This window comes from Phoenix dactylifera, chromosome 8 (genome assembly GCF_009389715.1).
Source record: "Phoenix dactylifera cultivar Barhee BC4 chromosome 8, palm_55x_up_171113_PBpolish2nd_filt_p, whole genome shotgun sequence".
NCBI lineage: Eukaryota > Viridiplantae > Streptophyta > Magnoliopsida > Arecales > Arecaceae > Phoenix > Phoenix dactylifera.
In genome coordinates this window covers 28,810,039-28,824,984 of record NC_052399.1, presented here as the reverse complement: position 1 = coordinate 28,824,984, position 14,946 = coordinate 28,810,039, and the positions used below count along the sequence as shown (strand labels likewise).

At 41.4% G+C, this 14,946-nt stretch overlaps 1 protein-coding gene across 1 annotated transcript; it reads left to right on the top strand.

Moving 5' to 3' along the window:
* Positions 1–5,935: 5,935 nt before the first annotated feature.
* Positions 5,936–14,640, top strand: LOC103712595 (respiratory burst oxidase homolog protein E). Its single transcript, XM_026806737.2, has 15 exons — positions 5,936–6,034; positions 6,330–7,072; positions 7,194–7,353; positions 7,493–7,541; positions 7,631–7,744; positions 7,969–8,409; positions 9,346–9,729; positions 11,462–11,557; positions 11,766–11,881; positions 11,976–12,146; positions 12,231–12,390; positions 12,764–12,943; positions 13,129–13,257; positions 13,923–14,001; positions 14,266–14,640. Exons 2-15 carry the CDS (start codon positions 6,487–6,489, stop codon positions 14,373–14,375), a joined length of 2,775 nt encoding a protein of 924 aa, XP_026662538.1. The 5' UTR covers positions 5,936–6,034; positions 6,330–6,486; the 3' UTR covers positions 14,376–14,640.
* The last annotated feature ends 306 nt before the right edge of the window (positions 14,641–14,946 follow it).

The following is a 14,946-nucleotide window of genomic DNA, read 5'->3' as shown; positions in this document are numbered from 1 at the left end:
CCAGTTCAAGATTGTGCTTTAACCATCTAACTTTTGTGAAGAGAAAGCTGCTATGATAGCCATGGTTGCGGAGTAATTTCTAGAAGGGATATCCCCTGAATATTGGAGAGGTAACTTATTCCGCAGAATATGAGTGTTTTGACTTTTGGTTGGAAAGTTAGGTATAGAGAATTGAAATTTAAGATGTTCTAAATTTTATCGCAAAAATGAGATCACCTTGCTACTGTTCTATGTATTTATAGAGTGTGAGTCCACTTATTTCCCCACGGAGTATAAGCCCCTATTCTATCCCCTTGGTTGCCATTTGGCGAGGAAATGAGGATATCCTTCCACTTATTTCGTTGCCTTTGGTAAAGGGAAGGGGTTTTAGAGGTATATCCCTTGTACTGTAGAGAGGATAGGGTATTCAAAAAAATATGTCTTGTTTGATATCTGGTTGGAGGAATAAGTGCAGAAAATATATAAGTGCATCAATTTTTATAATAAATATCACACGATGATAAAATTATCATTTCACTATCTTATAGAAGCTTGTAATGATGCAAGAAGGAGCTAGCTTGCACGAGATCAAGCTCCAGTGAGATTAGTTAGTACATCAGATAATAAGGAAAATTGTTGGAAGTACCCAATTACATTTGAAGTGGCACTTCTCTTGCATAAGATTTCTAACTAGTCCTCCATGGAAAGAAGGGACCATCAATTCTGATATAAGATTTTGCCTTACTCATATGTGAAGAGAAAACTACAAAGATATCCTTTTGGTTGCAAATAAATTTTGGAAATGATATTCCTTGCAATATCGGAGGGACAGACTTACTATGCAAAACATGAGCGTTTTGGCTTTTTGTTCCAAAGTTAAGTGCACAAATAAGTGCATTTAATATACATTAGAAATTCATAAGTTGTGAAGAGTTTAACTATACATAATCTCTTAACCATCCTATCAAATAACCAGAAGATTTATTAAATTATGAAACTTTACCTTGCAATAAGTTGATATGTTTCAAATGTCAATAAAAAGTAAACGATCCGATGATATTTACTATCTTAAAAACTTCCAAATAAAATACATCCTAAGTAAAAATATATCAAATACCGCTACATCTTGGGGTCTCCAAATTTGGACATATCTATTGTGTGGATAAGGGCCAAAAAGTAATTAGAGGGGATAATGACAAGCCTATTCTCTAAATTGGTCGACTTATATCCCATGCTTTTTTTTGTACCTACTACGCTCCATGTGGTGTTTGGCAAGGATGCCCCTCTATTTTAGGGGATATCCCCTCATTCATTTTGCAAGCCTCACCTATTTTGCTATGGAATAGGCCTAAAAGCTGTGTTTGGTAGAGGGGAAAAAGCTTTGAAGGGATATCTTTTGTATTGTAGAAGTTATAGGGTACTCCATGGAATTATCCTTCTTTTGATGTTTGGTTAGAGGGATAAGTGCAGGAATATATTAGTATATTTATTTTTGCAATGATTTAAATTTTATCATAATGCAAAAATTGTCCCATCATTTCTCTGATGTCTTTAAAGCGTAGATACATGCAAAATAAATAATAATTGGAGGGATAAGTTTCTGCTATTCTCTTAGGATAACTCTATTTCATCAGAATGGGAGAATGAGTTATCTCTTCTATCTATTACTTCTGCACCTACCCGGATAAACCTATTCCGGGATGCTTTCGAGGCCAGATAGCCATATCTGGAAGGTAAAACCCTGACTGTGGGAAGGGATGAATGAAAGACTTCGGAGCTCAGTCACAGGACAGGTTGTTTCAATGCTTGGCAAAATAATGCTTACTCCATTCCTTGCGTGTCCCTGAAATCAAATGGAACAGCTTCACTGCACTATTCTGTACAGGTATAATGAAAAATTGAAAATAATGGCTGTTATTCCCAATTCAGCCCTGACAAGGATAGTTTGAAACTAAAAAAGGTCTGCTCTGTTTGCCAATGGCTGATATTGTTTATTATAATGAATAGGAAATAATATCATAGGATTACTGTGCTCAGGCAATTGCCGTAGAGAATGATTGTCTTCCCTAAATAAACGTTATATAAAATTATGATGCCACAAAAGTTGGTCGATTTGAAGGTGCCAACTAGTTTGCTTGAAAAAAAGAAAATCATGTTTTAATCTGGACTCAAATTTTATCTTAGTTAAGCTTTTGATTAAACCATGAAGGCCAAAATAGTGCATAGTTCTTTTCTTCCTAAAACGTTGAAGTGATATCCTCCTTGAGGGGACTCTACTACAGTAGTTGAATGGATACGGTCCGAGAGATGGAGAAGAGTTGGACACATGCTATTGTGTGATTTCTGTCGGCTGGTGCGAATAGGGTTGTTGTTTGGGTCGCTTCTTTTGCTGTCAAATACTTCGGAGAGATTCTCTGGACATGTCATATAACTGTTCCTTCGCCCATGTGTCATTTTCTCTCCTTTGACTCTCTTGGCTGTCCTAGTGCTAGATTAGTGTGAGTAGTCGTTATACCAAAAAAAAAAAAATTGTTGGAGTGATCTTTTGGGTCAGTTTTTAGGATGTGAACCAAAACTCTTCTTTTTTTTTTTTTTGCCATGCGGTGCTTCCACGCTATTGCTTGTATCTCTATTTTATTTTTTAATTTTCCGCCGCTCTATCGAATGTCCTCTGCTATCATCGAATAGATTAACTACAACAATCAGAAGAAAGATGATCACCCATTGCCCTTGTATTTTTTCCAGAAAAGGCGCCTATATAATTTAGATTAGGAGGGGTTATTCCTACCTTCTATATTATATACAACTCTATTCCATCTAGGCCATTATTTGATCAGGCCACTTCTTGCAGAACTGGTATTTAATATACTTAGGTGATGCCCTAGTAGAATCATATACCCACCCTAAAGTGCTAAAAAAATGTTCGGCGGCAGTGGCAACCAAAACTATTGCCAACAAAATATAATGGAAAAGAAAGAATAAATTACAAAAATTCTTTTGAAATTAGAGGTAAATTACACTTAAATCCCATAGTTTGAAAAAACTGATTGTCCTCCTAAGATTTATTTTTATCTAATACTTCAATCCATAACTTAATAGAATGTTACTCAAACCGTTAACCTTAAATGAGATCCAAATATCACATCAAAAAAAAAATCAAAATGATCAAAATAAACTTAAGTGACATAACAACCATCTAAAAATATTAAAAAATGTATGCATCCTCCTATCCACCTATGACAGTTTCGACATTCCGTATCAAGTAAATAATTTCACTAACATCATTAATTTAACTTAATATAAATATAGATCTTATAAATTATTAGATATAAATGTAACAAACATAAATTTTAAAGCAAATTTTGTGAGCTTCTCATAAAAGAAAAGAAAAAAAAAAAAACATAATATGCCCACGGACGGCCTATCCTGCAAGTACTTACAGTCAGTCCTTAGCAAAAAGTCCTGCTTGTCGATAAACAAAATTTGTACTGAAACATTGGATGGTAGTACAGATCATCGCTGATTGTAGTAACAAAAATTGTACTGTTTAACTTACGAAAAAAGTTGGCGGATTTGTTTTTGACTTCGGTCACTAGAAAGGTCATGGAGACAAGGAATTCGTGTTGTCGTCGAGGAAGGATGTGATCTCCCAAGTGCATGCTTTCGTGGCTCGAGAGGTACCATTCGTATTGCCTCTCAAACAGGTAGGTGACCTGCAACATGAAACTGGTTAATTTTGTTCCAGTAATTATAATAAATACGGATTACCCATTCAAACGTACAAAAACTTTCTCCTACCGCATGATATCAAATGATTGTTGTGACTTCTCCAAATTGATGTGATATTTAGGGATTTGAGGAGCCATAGATTTTTCAAGCCAGCAGATGGCCTGCAAACTTCATATGTGACTGACAACCACCGCAAAGTATTTCATTTTGTTAAGGATGCATGGTATATCCAGGATTCTTTTTGTTCTTACATAGAATTTTTTCATGCAGAAATCATGCACCAAGAGGGTGAGTATTAAATCCATGTTGTTAAAAGTAAATATTTTATGAAAAAAAAAGGTAACAGTGATCGGTTTCATTATATTTTTTGGTTGATCTATCTAAACATCCATTTTTAACTCCTGTTAACTCTTAGTTATCAGTAGATCACATTCACACATATTTTTTTTATTCATTTATTTACTCTTATATAAAGTTAGTGTATGAAATGAGTTTTTATTGCTGTCTCTGTATTTGTTGGGGCTGGCAACTCAATTAGGCCAACCTTCTACCTTTTTGTATTACAACAAAGCCAGTGGCCTTCTGCCCTTCTTTCAAATAACAAGGATTGAACCTTCTATCCTATTTCTCTAAATGCTCAGAGCTCTCCATGCAGTAGCCTTACAGTCCTCTTGTTCCTGCCATCTGATTCTTCATTGCCCAAATCCCAACTCTCTCTCTCTCTCTCTCTCTCTCATATTTCATTGAAGCTATGGTGCAGGTGAGCTTGCCTACAATTCCCTCATCTTTGCAAATCATCAATCAACATCCACTGCTGACTAGCAACATGGTTACAGCTTATGACAGCATTCCCACCTCTTTACCTAAAAGATATTATACAAGAGAACCTTGTCCTTCTGGCAATGGAATATATTTCTCCAAGATAACCAAGTTGTGAGGGATCTAGTTATACAATCTTAGCTACCTAGGCTAAAAGACTATTTCCAAGTCCCTTGTAGAAGAAAAAGAGAGGGTAGAGCAAACCTTCATAGCCTACCATCATTGCATACGTTTTCTTGTGCCCTCATACGATTTTATTTTATAATGTATTCCTTATTTTGCTGCAAGAGAATTTTATGAGTAGGGGTTGGTGCAATTTTTGAGAAGGTAGTCGAGTCTTAGCATGGCACACAAGTTAATTAGCACATTGGCATAAGTAACTAGGATTTAAAAACTTGAGCAAAACTCCAAATCTCGTCTTCGATAGTTTGGATAATTGCAAACTATGGCTTATAATTAAATACTTATATTAAATCAAGCCAAACTAACTCCATAAAACTTGACCAAAACAAAGATGTTAACATGTATGTATAATTAATACTAGTCATCAGCTTACCTTAATTTTCACATGGTTTTAGCTTGGTAATACAACATGATTTAAAAAAGTTTTTGTTTAATTAGTGGATAATCACATTTAATGGTCTTGTCTACTTAAGATTGTATAAGTTATAGTGTTAATTGAAATTAATGAAAGGTTAGAAACCCTATACCAACCGGACCATTCCAACCATACCTGATGTTACTTGATGATTAGAATTTCGAGCACGACTCTATCCAAAACCCATTTTAATTGGTCGATGCATATTATTCCCAATTCAACCACTTCCAATTTGTTTTTACAAATTTTATAGAAAATAATACACATAATAAAACAATAAAAAGGTCTAGGAAGTTTCCAGAACATTCTTCGAGTTGTTTTTTCCCTTCTCCTTTGGATTCCAAGGATGGCGAGGGTAGGAAAACTGTGACTTAACTAACTGATTGCTCACGAAGACGGCAGCGCAAATTAGATAATGACTAAATTACCCTTGATCTTATAATGACTAAAGGCGAACCGGTTGTTCTCCTTTCTTAAATGGGAATGAGAGTAGGGCCAATTTGGGAACACAAAATTCTTCTCCCTCCTGTTTCTCATCCCGACCCCCAGAGAGTTATTCTCAAACATGGATTAAATGACTATAATGCCCCAGAGAGTTATTTTACGGCATCGCATCATGGGAGAATATTCCCTTCATTTCAGGGTTGATGTCGTCCAAAGGAAAAGCTAACGCTACCGCCGCTCAGAGCTCACCGGCGATTGCCGGTACCACCGGTGACCGCCCCTCCTCCCGCCAACCCGCGGTTGACCTCGCTTTATAAATACCCCCCGCCATCGGCCGGCGGCCTCTCCAAACCACAACGTCCAAAACCCAAACGAATCACGACCCAACCACTTGCTCTTTTTGGGCACGTGTCAGAATCTCCTCCGTAGATCTCTAGAACGGAGAAATCGAGGCTCGCGCCTGAGGTACATGTGCCCACCTTCGCTCAACAAAAAAAAAGAAAAAGAAAGAAAAAAAACACAGAAATAAAAAAATAGAAACCTCCCCCAAAATTTCTCTCTTCTTCCTCAACTGATATCACCACCACAAAGCCCTGGATTCATCGATCTGCAGCCGTTAGATCGAAAATTTACGGCGGAGATGGGATGTCTGCATGGGGTTCCAATTTGCCTCGTTTAATATTTTATATTTAATTCATTCTTTGTTTTTTTTTTTTTGCATATTTTATGGAGTTTTTACCATTTTCTTTCTTTTACTCAGATTTTCTACAACGAATCCCAACCACTCTGTGGGAGCTCATCGCCAAAGCGTTGAATACGTGGTGTGGAGTTCGTTTTAAGAAGAAGAGGAAGGAGAAACCTGCCCAATAATAGAGAGAGAGAGGGAGACGGAAGTGATTTAACTGATCGTACAGGAGATGAGGACGCCGTCGTCCGGGGGGAGCAGCTCGCGGCGGTCCGGCCGCCGCCGGATAGCCGACTTCCTCGCCGAGGATGAAGACTCCGGCGACGAGCTCTTCTCCCCGGGGACTGGCGGCGGAATGCTGCCGATCTTCCTCAACGACCAGAGCGAGCTGGTGGAAGTGATGCTGGAGCTGGACGAGGAGTCGATGGTGGTCCGGAGCGTCACACCGACATACGGCGGCACCGTGGCCGATCCGGACCCCGGGGGGAACCTGAGCCGGAGCTCGTCGACGGCGTCGCGCATCCGGCGGAAGTTCGCGTGGCTGAGGTCGCCGTCGCCGCGGCGGTCGCGGTCGCCGTCGCCGGTGCCGGCGAAGGAGTCGGCCGCGGCCGCCCTAGCCGCGCGGGACGCGCGGCGGAGGCAGGCCCGGCTGGACCGGACGAGGTCCGGCCCGCAGCGGGCGCTGAAGGGGCTCCGGTTTATTAGCCGGACGACGGGATCGGTCGAGGCGGCGGAGCTTTGGCGGCGGGTGGAGCAGCGGTTCGCGTCGCTCTCCAAGGACGGTTTGCTCTCCCGCGACGACTTCGGCGAGTGTATAGGTCTCTCCTCTCTTCTCTCTCACTCTTCGTTTCCTTACTCTTCGTTTGAGAAATGGGGTCGGGTGACCGCCCCGTGACGGAAGCGGACGATAACCGGTGGGAGCGGTGATTTGGTTGGCAGGGATGGTGGACTCAAAGGAGTTCGCTGTCGGTTTATTCGACGCGTTGGCGCGGCGGCGGCGGCAAAATCTGGAAAGAATAACCAAGGAGGAACTGTACGATTTCTGGGTCCAGATTTCCGATCAAAGTTTCGATGCCCGACTCCAAATCTTTTTCGACATGTATGACGCCTCCTCCCCTTTCTTTCCCTTTTTTTTCTCTATATAAAAAAAAGTAAATGGAAAAACAGTGCCACCTACGGTAATTATAAAAATTCTTAGAAAGAAAAAGGAGAATATTAGTAATTTTCTATTATTATAGGGTGGACACCAACGTGGATGGGAGAATAACGAGAAAGGAAGTACAGGAGGTGAGTTTAATTTTGATGTCAATAACTTTAAGTAGAATTCTATTTGAGCAATTTTTGATGGTATCTGTGGGCGACTGTTGCGGTTCCAGTTGATCGTTCTCAGCGCCTCGGCGAACAAGCTGTCGAAGCTTAAGGAGCAGGCGGAGGAGTACGCTGCGCTGATCATGGAGGAGCTGGATCCGGAAAACCTCGGGTACATCGAGGTAAACCTAAAAAAAGCTCCAGAATCCTATCATAGTACAAACTTGAACTACAATTCCTGTTCCTCCCCATCCTTCGATGCAAACTCAGCTGGATCGGTGACTTGGACTCGAAGGACCGAACGAAAACATGGAAAAAACACGACATAGGTAGGCTCCCAATTATGAGACGTGTCACGTGCTGACTGGCTGCTTGTTGCTGTTCTCTGTTGTATATTCTTTGACAGCTATGGCAGCTGGAGGCGTTGCTGCTCCAGAGGGACAGCTACATGAACTACAGCCGTCCGCTGAGCACGGCGAGCGGCGCCGGGTGGAGCCAGAACATCGCCAGCGGGGGGCCGAGGGGGCCCCGGAGGAGCTGCGGCTGGCGAAGAATGGCGGCGGCGGCGAGGCTGGCGGTGCAGGAGAACTGGCGGGGGGCGTGGGTGGTGGCGCTGTGGGTGGCAGCCATGGCGGGACTGTTCGTGTGGAAATTCGTGCAGTACCGGCGGCGGGCGGCGTTCCACGTGATGGGGTACTGCCTCGCGACGGCGAAGGGGGCCGCGGAGACGCTCAAGCTCAACATGGCCCTCGTGCTGCTCCCCGTCTGCCGGAATACCCTCACCTGGCTCCGCTCCACTCGGGCCCGTCTCTTCGTTCCCTTCGACGACAGCATCACCTTCCACAAGGTAGATCCCGACTACTACCCCCGATATTCTTCGCGCCTCCATCTCCTTCTTCAATTTACCCCTGCCTTCTCGCCTTACCCACCGAAACCTCGTGAATACAAAACCGGGAGTATGCCTCGGCCGTGCAAACTAGCTCATGTGGCATGTTGCGATTGGCCCACGAGGTGGCTCGGCCGAGTGGAATCCAGCCCACGACGTGGGCCCAAGATCCTACTTCTTTGCCGCCAACTACGCGGCACCTCCCGCCGGTGCATGGTGAGCCCCAGTAAATTCGTATTGTAGTGTTCCTAATCTACATAGATTATAGATAAGATATCATTTGTAACAACACATGCTCTCATCCAAAATAACTAACCGAAAGGTATTATTTGAATTTTTAATCCAGTATAAGTATATAAGATTTATCCAATAAATAACTGATATGAGACTAAATACACACCTACAACATCATGGTGAGCCTCAATAGATTCATATTATAGCATCCTCTAATCCAAATAGATGAGATTTATTCTAGTATTATTTATAATAATAATCATTTTATTCAAAATAATTAATCGAAAAAAATTATTTGAATTTTTGATCATGTACAAATATATATGATTTATCCAATAAACAAATTGCCTTCACGTTGATGACCGGCCCCAGATGGTCTCTGCCAGCCGAGTGCCGGTCCGTGTAGGACGCCCGATCTGGCGTCATCGTCGTCGTGGTTGGTGGGACGTCGGAGGCCTCTCTGCTTCCCACCGTCCGCTAAGGTGGGTCTCCGAAAAATTAATGGTGGGTGACCCAGCCGACGGCGGGTCCCACTCACACGCCCCTGCCCCCAGCGTCCGGTCACCCACCGTTGATTCTCGGTCGGACGGCGCCGGGTGATGTTTAGATCAAATTTAATTTATTTGCCCCGTCTTGATTTGTTCAAAATTATCAAATGATTAGATGATCGCGACGGCGATAGTGATCGGGACGCTGGTGCACGCGGGTAACCATCTGTCGTGCGACTTCCCACGTCTGATCGGGGCGTCCCCGGAGAAGTACAGGCTGGTGGCGCGCGACTTCGGGCCGGAGAAGCCCACGTACAGGAGCCTCCTCGCCGGAGTGGAGGGCGTGACGGGCATCGGGATGGTGGTGCTGATGGCGGTGTCGTTCACGCTGGCGACCCACCGGTTCAGGAAGAACGGGGGGAGGCTGCCGTTCCCCCTGAACCGGCTCACCGGCTTCAACGCCTTCTGGTACTCCCACCACCTCCTCGCCGTCGCCTACGGCCTCCTCCTCGTCCACGGCTACTTCATGTTCCTCGTCCACAAATGGTACCAGAGAACGGTAACCTCTCATCATACCACCCCCCAAACTTTATTATTATTATTATTATTATCTTTTTTTCTTTTTTTTTTTGGTGAAAGTGTCATTTATATTAGTCTCATGTGAGTACAGAAGAGAAAAGAAGCCAAACTTTATTTACTGTTCTCCCATAGCCAACACAAAGAGAAAGAAGCCAAACTTTATTTACTGTTCTCTCATAGCCAGCACATGAAGTTTTATATACTTGTAGCAGTATATAGCAATATTTAGATAAAAAAAGATTGATGAGGTTGGGACGTCTCTTTCGCCTTAAGAGTTGGGCCTAAATCTGGAGAAATTATATGCAAACACTGTATATCGGCTGTGCACCAATCCAAGCCAATCCAATCACGTCATCTCGTTTCTTGTAGGCCATAAGGACATGACAAGCGCATGATCAAGGTGATTGATGTGGTTTAGCACTATAATTTTTCTAAATCTGAGTCACTGTTGGATTCTCTTGACTAGTTTATTGTTTGGAAGCTGGTGATCTTTCGGTAGACACTGAAAGTAAGCATAAAATTAGCAGCCAGCTGACAGCCTGCGACCTCTGACTTCAGTGTAAGACATGGTATCTTCTTTGAAACTTTAGTATAAGTTTAGCAGCCAGCCAGCCCAGCTTGACAGCCTGCGACCTCTGACTTCGGCAATATGACATGGTATCATATTAGCTGGTGCGAACTAATATTTTACATCGCTTAGAAACTCTGGTGTAATAAAAGCCAACGGCCAGTATCAGCCCTTAGGCTGGTTGGTCAACAAATAAATAAAACATGTCGAAATGCATGGATTTCCACTTCGTGACAGAGTTGTTGCTTCTGGACCACATGAGATGGAAGCAGCATGTAAGCCTAATTTTGCTACAGCCGGACCAGATGTAGCAAAGTGAACAGGCACGTTTTTTTAGGAATTAACACTTTTTTTTTCGATTGAGATGACACTTGAAAAGTCAGTTTCAACAACTTTGAATGGCTGTGACTTGTGCAGAGCTTTATAGTCCACCATTAGTGATGGATTCGGGTTGTGAGATTGATTGACGTCGACCGTTGGTTCGCAAGGTAGCTGCTTTAAAAACTGTGAAGGAAAAAATCGGGGTGCAAATCCAACCATTAGTGATCGCCATGATCCAACAACTTTATATTCTTCGACAAGGGGAAGAAGATTGCTCCGATATTTTTAGTGGCTTCTAAAGCTCCCTAGAGACCCTCGGCCGACATTCATATGAGCTGGATGGAATCTGGCTACGACGTATTAGTTTATATAAGAAGCCTTTTTTTCAAGGGGAACGATGGCCCACCGTTTCTGTATATCGCACCAAAACATTGGTCATAGACTTGATTAACCATGACTTTCCATTAGTGGATGGATATATTAGAAGACTGGAGCAGAGCGTCTCAAAAAAAAATGGAATACTTTGTAGGAAATGGAATACTAAAAGCTTAAGCTAATAGGAAGAGGCAGATTTATTTATATATTTTATATTTTCTAATAGTATCAAATATAATGCCAGGAAAATAATTACTGTATGGTTTGTCTCAAAACTATGTCTGATAAATCAGTTATGATCTATAAACACGCCACCTACACGCTACAATAGCTTAGGAGATTAATCTTACTATGGTCTTCATGGGTGCTATAAAAACTGCTTGTTGATATTAGTTGGCCTAATTATTTGGCATGCTAAGAATGTGTGCATGACTTGCTGTTTTGGCAGACATGGATGTACCTCTCTGTTCCTCTGCTTCTCTATGTAGGAGAGCGAACTCTACGAGCCTTTCGTTCCAAGGCTTATTCTGTCAAGATTTTAAAGGTATCATTCCTCTCATCTCTAATGTATTTAGTTTATATCTTTTTTGGTAGTTTAATTTGCTCCAGCATTACCAATCTTTCATGAATCATATAAATAAATTTTGAAATGTTTCTGCCATGATTTCCTATTTTTCTCCATGTATTCAGCAACTTCACATACTTATATTTTCACATTTCCATGTTCATTATGTACCAATTGTTCTGTGCAGGTATCGTTACTACCAGGAAGCGTCTTGACCTTGACAATGTCCAAGCCGCATGGATTTCGCTATAGAAGCGGGCAATACATATTCCTCCAATGTCCCACAGTCTCCCCATTTGAATGGTTTGCACCTCGACCAGTGTTTCCATCTCTGCTCTCGTTGGAGTTCATGGTAAAATGCTAAGAAACTCACCATGCTCCCTCTGCACCACAACAGGCACCCGTTCTCCATCACTTCAGCTCCTGGGGACGATTACCTCAGCGTCCACATCCGGACCAGCGGCGACTGGACGCAGGAGCTCAAGCGCATTTTCCTAGAGAACTACTTCTCACCGCGTTCAATAGGAAGAGCTATGTTTAACGAGTTTGGCTCAGTGAATCAAAGAAGGTTGGCTAGTTTGTAGTACGACGACGCACAAGCATCTTCATTGCTCTCTGGCTGGTCAGATGATGACTTTAAATTTTCCTGCAGCTTGCCGAGATTGCTTGTGGATGGCCCATATGGAGCCCCAGCACAGGACTTTCGGAACTACGATGTTCTACTTCTGGTGGGGCTTGGAATTGGAGCTACGCCTTTCATAAGCATACTCAGAGACCTACTCAACAACATTAAACTTGCAGAGGAGCTAATGGTGAATACCCACTCCTATTGTGTTTTTTTTCATTGACATAGGACGATATGCTTCGAGTGTTGGCTGATTTACGCTCTGGATTTTCATTTCAGACATGATTTTAGGTTTTGGTGTGTGAGATGGATTTTCTTAGTGGCTCCCATTTTTGCATATACTTAAGTCTTGTCCAGGAATCAAACACTAGTGTAAAGTTGATGGCCAATATTTTCATTAGTTTTTCGCAGCTTTTCCTGAAAATTGAGCTCTTGCAACCTAAGAATGTGCTTTCTAAGATATGCTGATGATGTTTCTTGTTTGACCAAGATTTCTAGCTTATTATTACACTTATGGGAGATTGTTATCTATGATATATGTGTTTGTGCGGAATTGTTAGGATTTAGCAATGGAGACTAGCAGATCAGAGGACAGCAGCAATAGCTTCTCTACATCCAGTAGCAGCAAGAAAAGACCATATAGGACTACCAGGGCCCATTTCTACTGGGTTACAAGAGAGCCAGGATCTTTTGAATGGTTCAAAGGCGTGATGAATGATGTTGCTGAAATGGATAAAAAGGTAGCACCTTTCTTTTTCTCTCTATTTCTTGTTTGCATTGCCAACGAAAGGCAGTTTTTTTTTTTTTTTGTCTGAATAATTTTTCTAAGTTAGAAGTGTAGATTAATTAAATCATTGAAGAAGTTCTAATTCAAGGAAGAGACACTAAGAAGAGATCAACACTTTCTTTTTTGTGGTTGAAACAGGGTGTGATAGAGCTGCATAACTATTTGACGAGTGTTTATGAGGAGGGTGATGCCAGAACTACTCTACTTACAATGGTGCAGGCCCTCAATCATGCTAAGCATGGTGTTGACATCGTCTCAGGAACCCGGGTAACATTCTTTTCAAGAACAAAATTACTATGGAGATAATAATAGAAAACATAGAAAGGATTGCTAATGAGAACAAAAGAGACACCATTGATCACTAATGCATTTAGATTTTTTTTCGCACAAGGCGATCAATCTCTACAGGCATTCGAGGTTATTGTAACTCTTCCAAAATCAAACTAAAAAATCAATTATTTCCAAGGGATTAGAAAGCTCAAGTGCATTTTCTATTTAAGAAAGTTCAACTAGTTGTACTTATTCGCTTGAGTAAAAATCTTCTAATGGTCTCAGTTTAAGAGTTTGGCTATTATATTTGCAGTCATATTCCACCAACTAGATCGTCTTACCCTCCTAAACATAAGAATTTTTTTCTTCTACAAACCGATCCCTGAATTTCTATTAAGTATTAATAAAATCAACTGCAGCACTTTAACCAAGTGGGCTAAGCCAGAAATGCAGATTATGAAATCAGACGAATCTGATGCTACTTTGGTCATAAGGTGCAAAAGTAGGATATAAATAACTCATGCTAAAGATGAGCATCATAATAGAGTGAATGTCTTTGAAGAATTTATAAACTGGATCTGTCTGTATGGACTTTACTTAGCAATCAGAGTTTGTTATTCTATTTGGTCTAACTTAGGATTGCTGAATTCATTATTTGGCAGGTGAGAACGCACTTTGCAAGGCCAAACTGGAAAGAAGTGTTTGCCAGAATAGCTTCCACACATCCTGGGGCCACAGTAGGTAATTAATTTCACCAATCGATTGAGAGCCTTCTTAAGAGGATGATTTGATATTTCTAAGCAAATAAAAAAGAAAACCTTCTCAAAAGATGACAGCAAGGTTCTTCAAACAAAAGAGCAAACAAAAAGATAACAAGATGCTGCATCAACTATGTATCCAATCATTACCTATTCTTCAATGAAATAGAAACAAATATCTAAATCATAATTATTTTTCCTTTAAAAAGACAGAATAGAATCTCATGAAGATTCATGGTTCATGCAGGTGTATTCTACTGCGGCACGCCCATATTAGCCAAAGAGCTAAAAAGATTATCGCATGAGATGAGCCAAAAAACTACAACACGCTTCCACTTCCACAAGGAGTACTTCTAGTTTTCGACGGTATATAGGAGATACAAGGGGATCAAAATTTTGTGTTACTTCTCTAAAAATGACAGAAGGGAAACAATCCCATGTCCACTTGTAAATGTATATAGCTTGTCTGATATAAATCATAGAAGAGATGGTCACAGAGTTTGCTTTCACAAAGAGAGGGCCTAGAAGCTTTCTCGATGATCAGTTTTTATAGCCACACATGTATACAGTCTGATTACTTATAAATACTAAGAATATAGAAGCTGCCTCTTTTTAATATATACATGCAATTCTTTCTCCTTTCTAGCTTTGTATCTACATAATGTTATGAATAAGGTGGTGCTTGCAAAGAACATCCTTGTAGCAGAGAAAGGAAGCAGACGGAATCTATTCCTAACAGGAAGGAGAGCGTTGACTTTTCCACCAATAATTTATGGAACTTTTTCACCAATAATAATCCTCCCTTTTTTTTCCTCTGTCTGCCTTCCATGGTCATCCCATGTGGCCTCATTGGAAGATGCCCGAAGGAAGAAGCAACCCACCAAACCTGGCCATTAAACAATGAATGGAGATCTGGCGAGAGAACATT

Bases quoted from the DNA above. Each gene is read 5' to 3' on its own strand.
- LOC103712595 (XM_026806737.2), top strand. From the start codon at position 6,487: ATGAGGACGCCGTCGTCCGGGGGGAGCAGCTCGCGGCGGTCCGGCCGC. The intron at 7,354-7,492 runs GTATGACGCCTC...CTATTATTATAG, and splicing joins CTCCAAATCTTTTTCGACAT to GGTGGACACCAACGTGGATG. The intron at 14,002-14,265 runs GTAATTAATTTC...TGGTTCATGCAG, and splicing joins ACATCCTGGGGCCACAGTAG to GTGTATTCTACTGCGGCACG.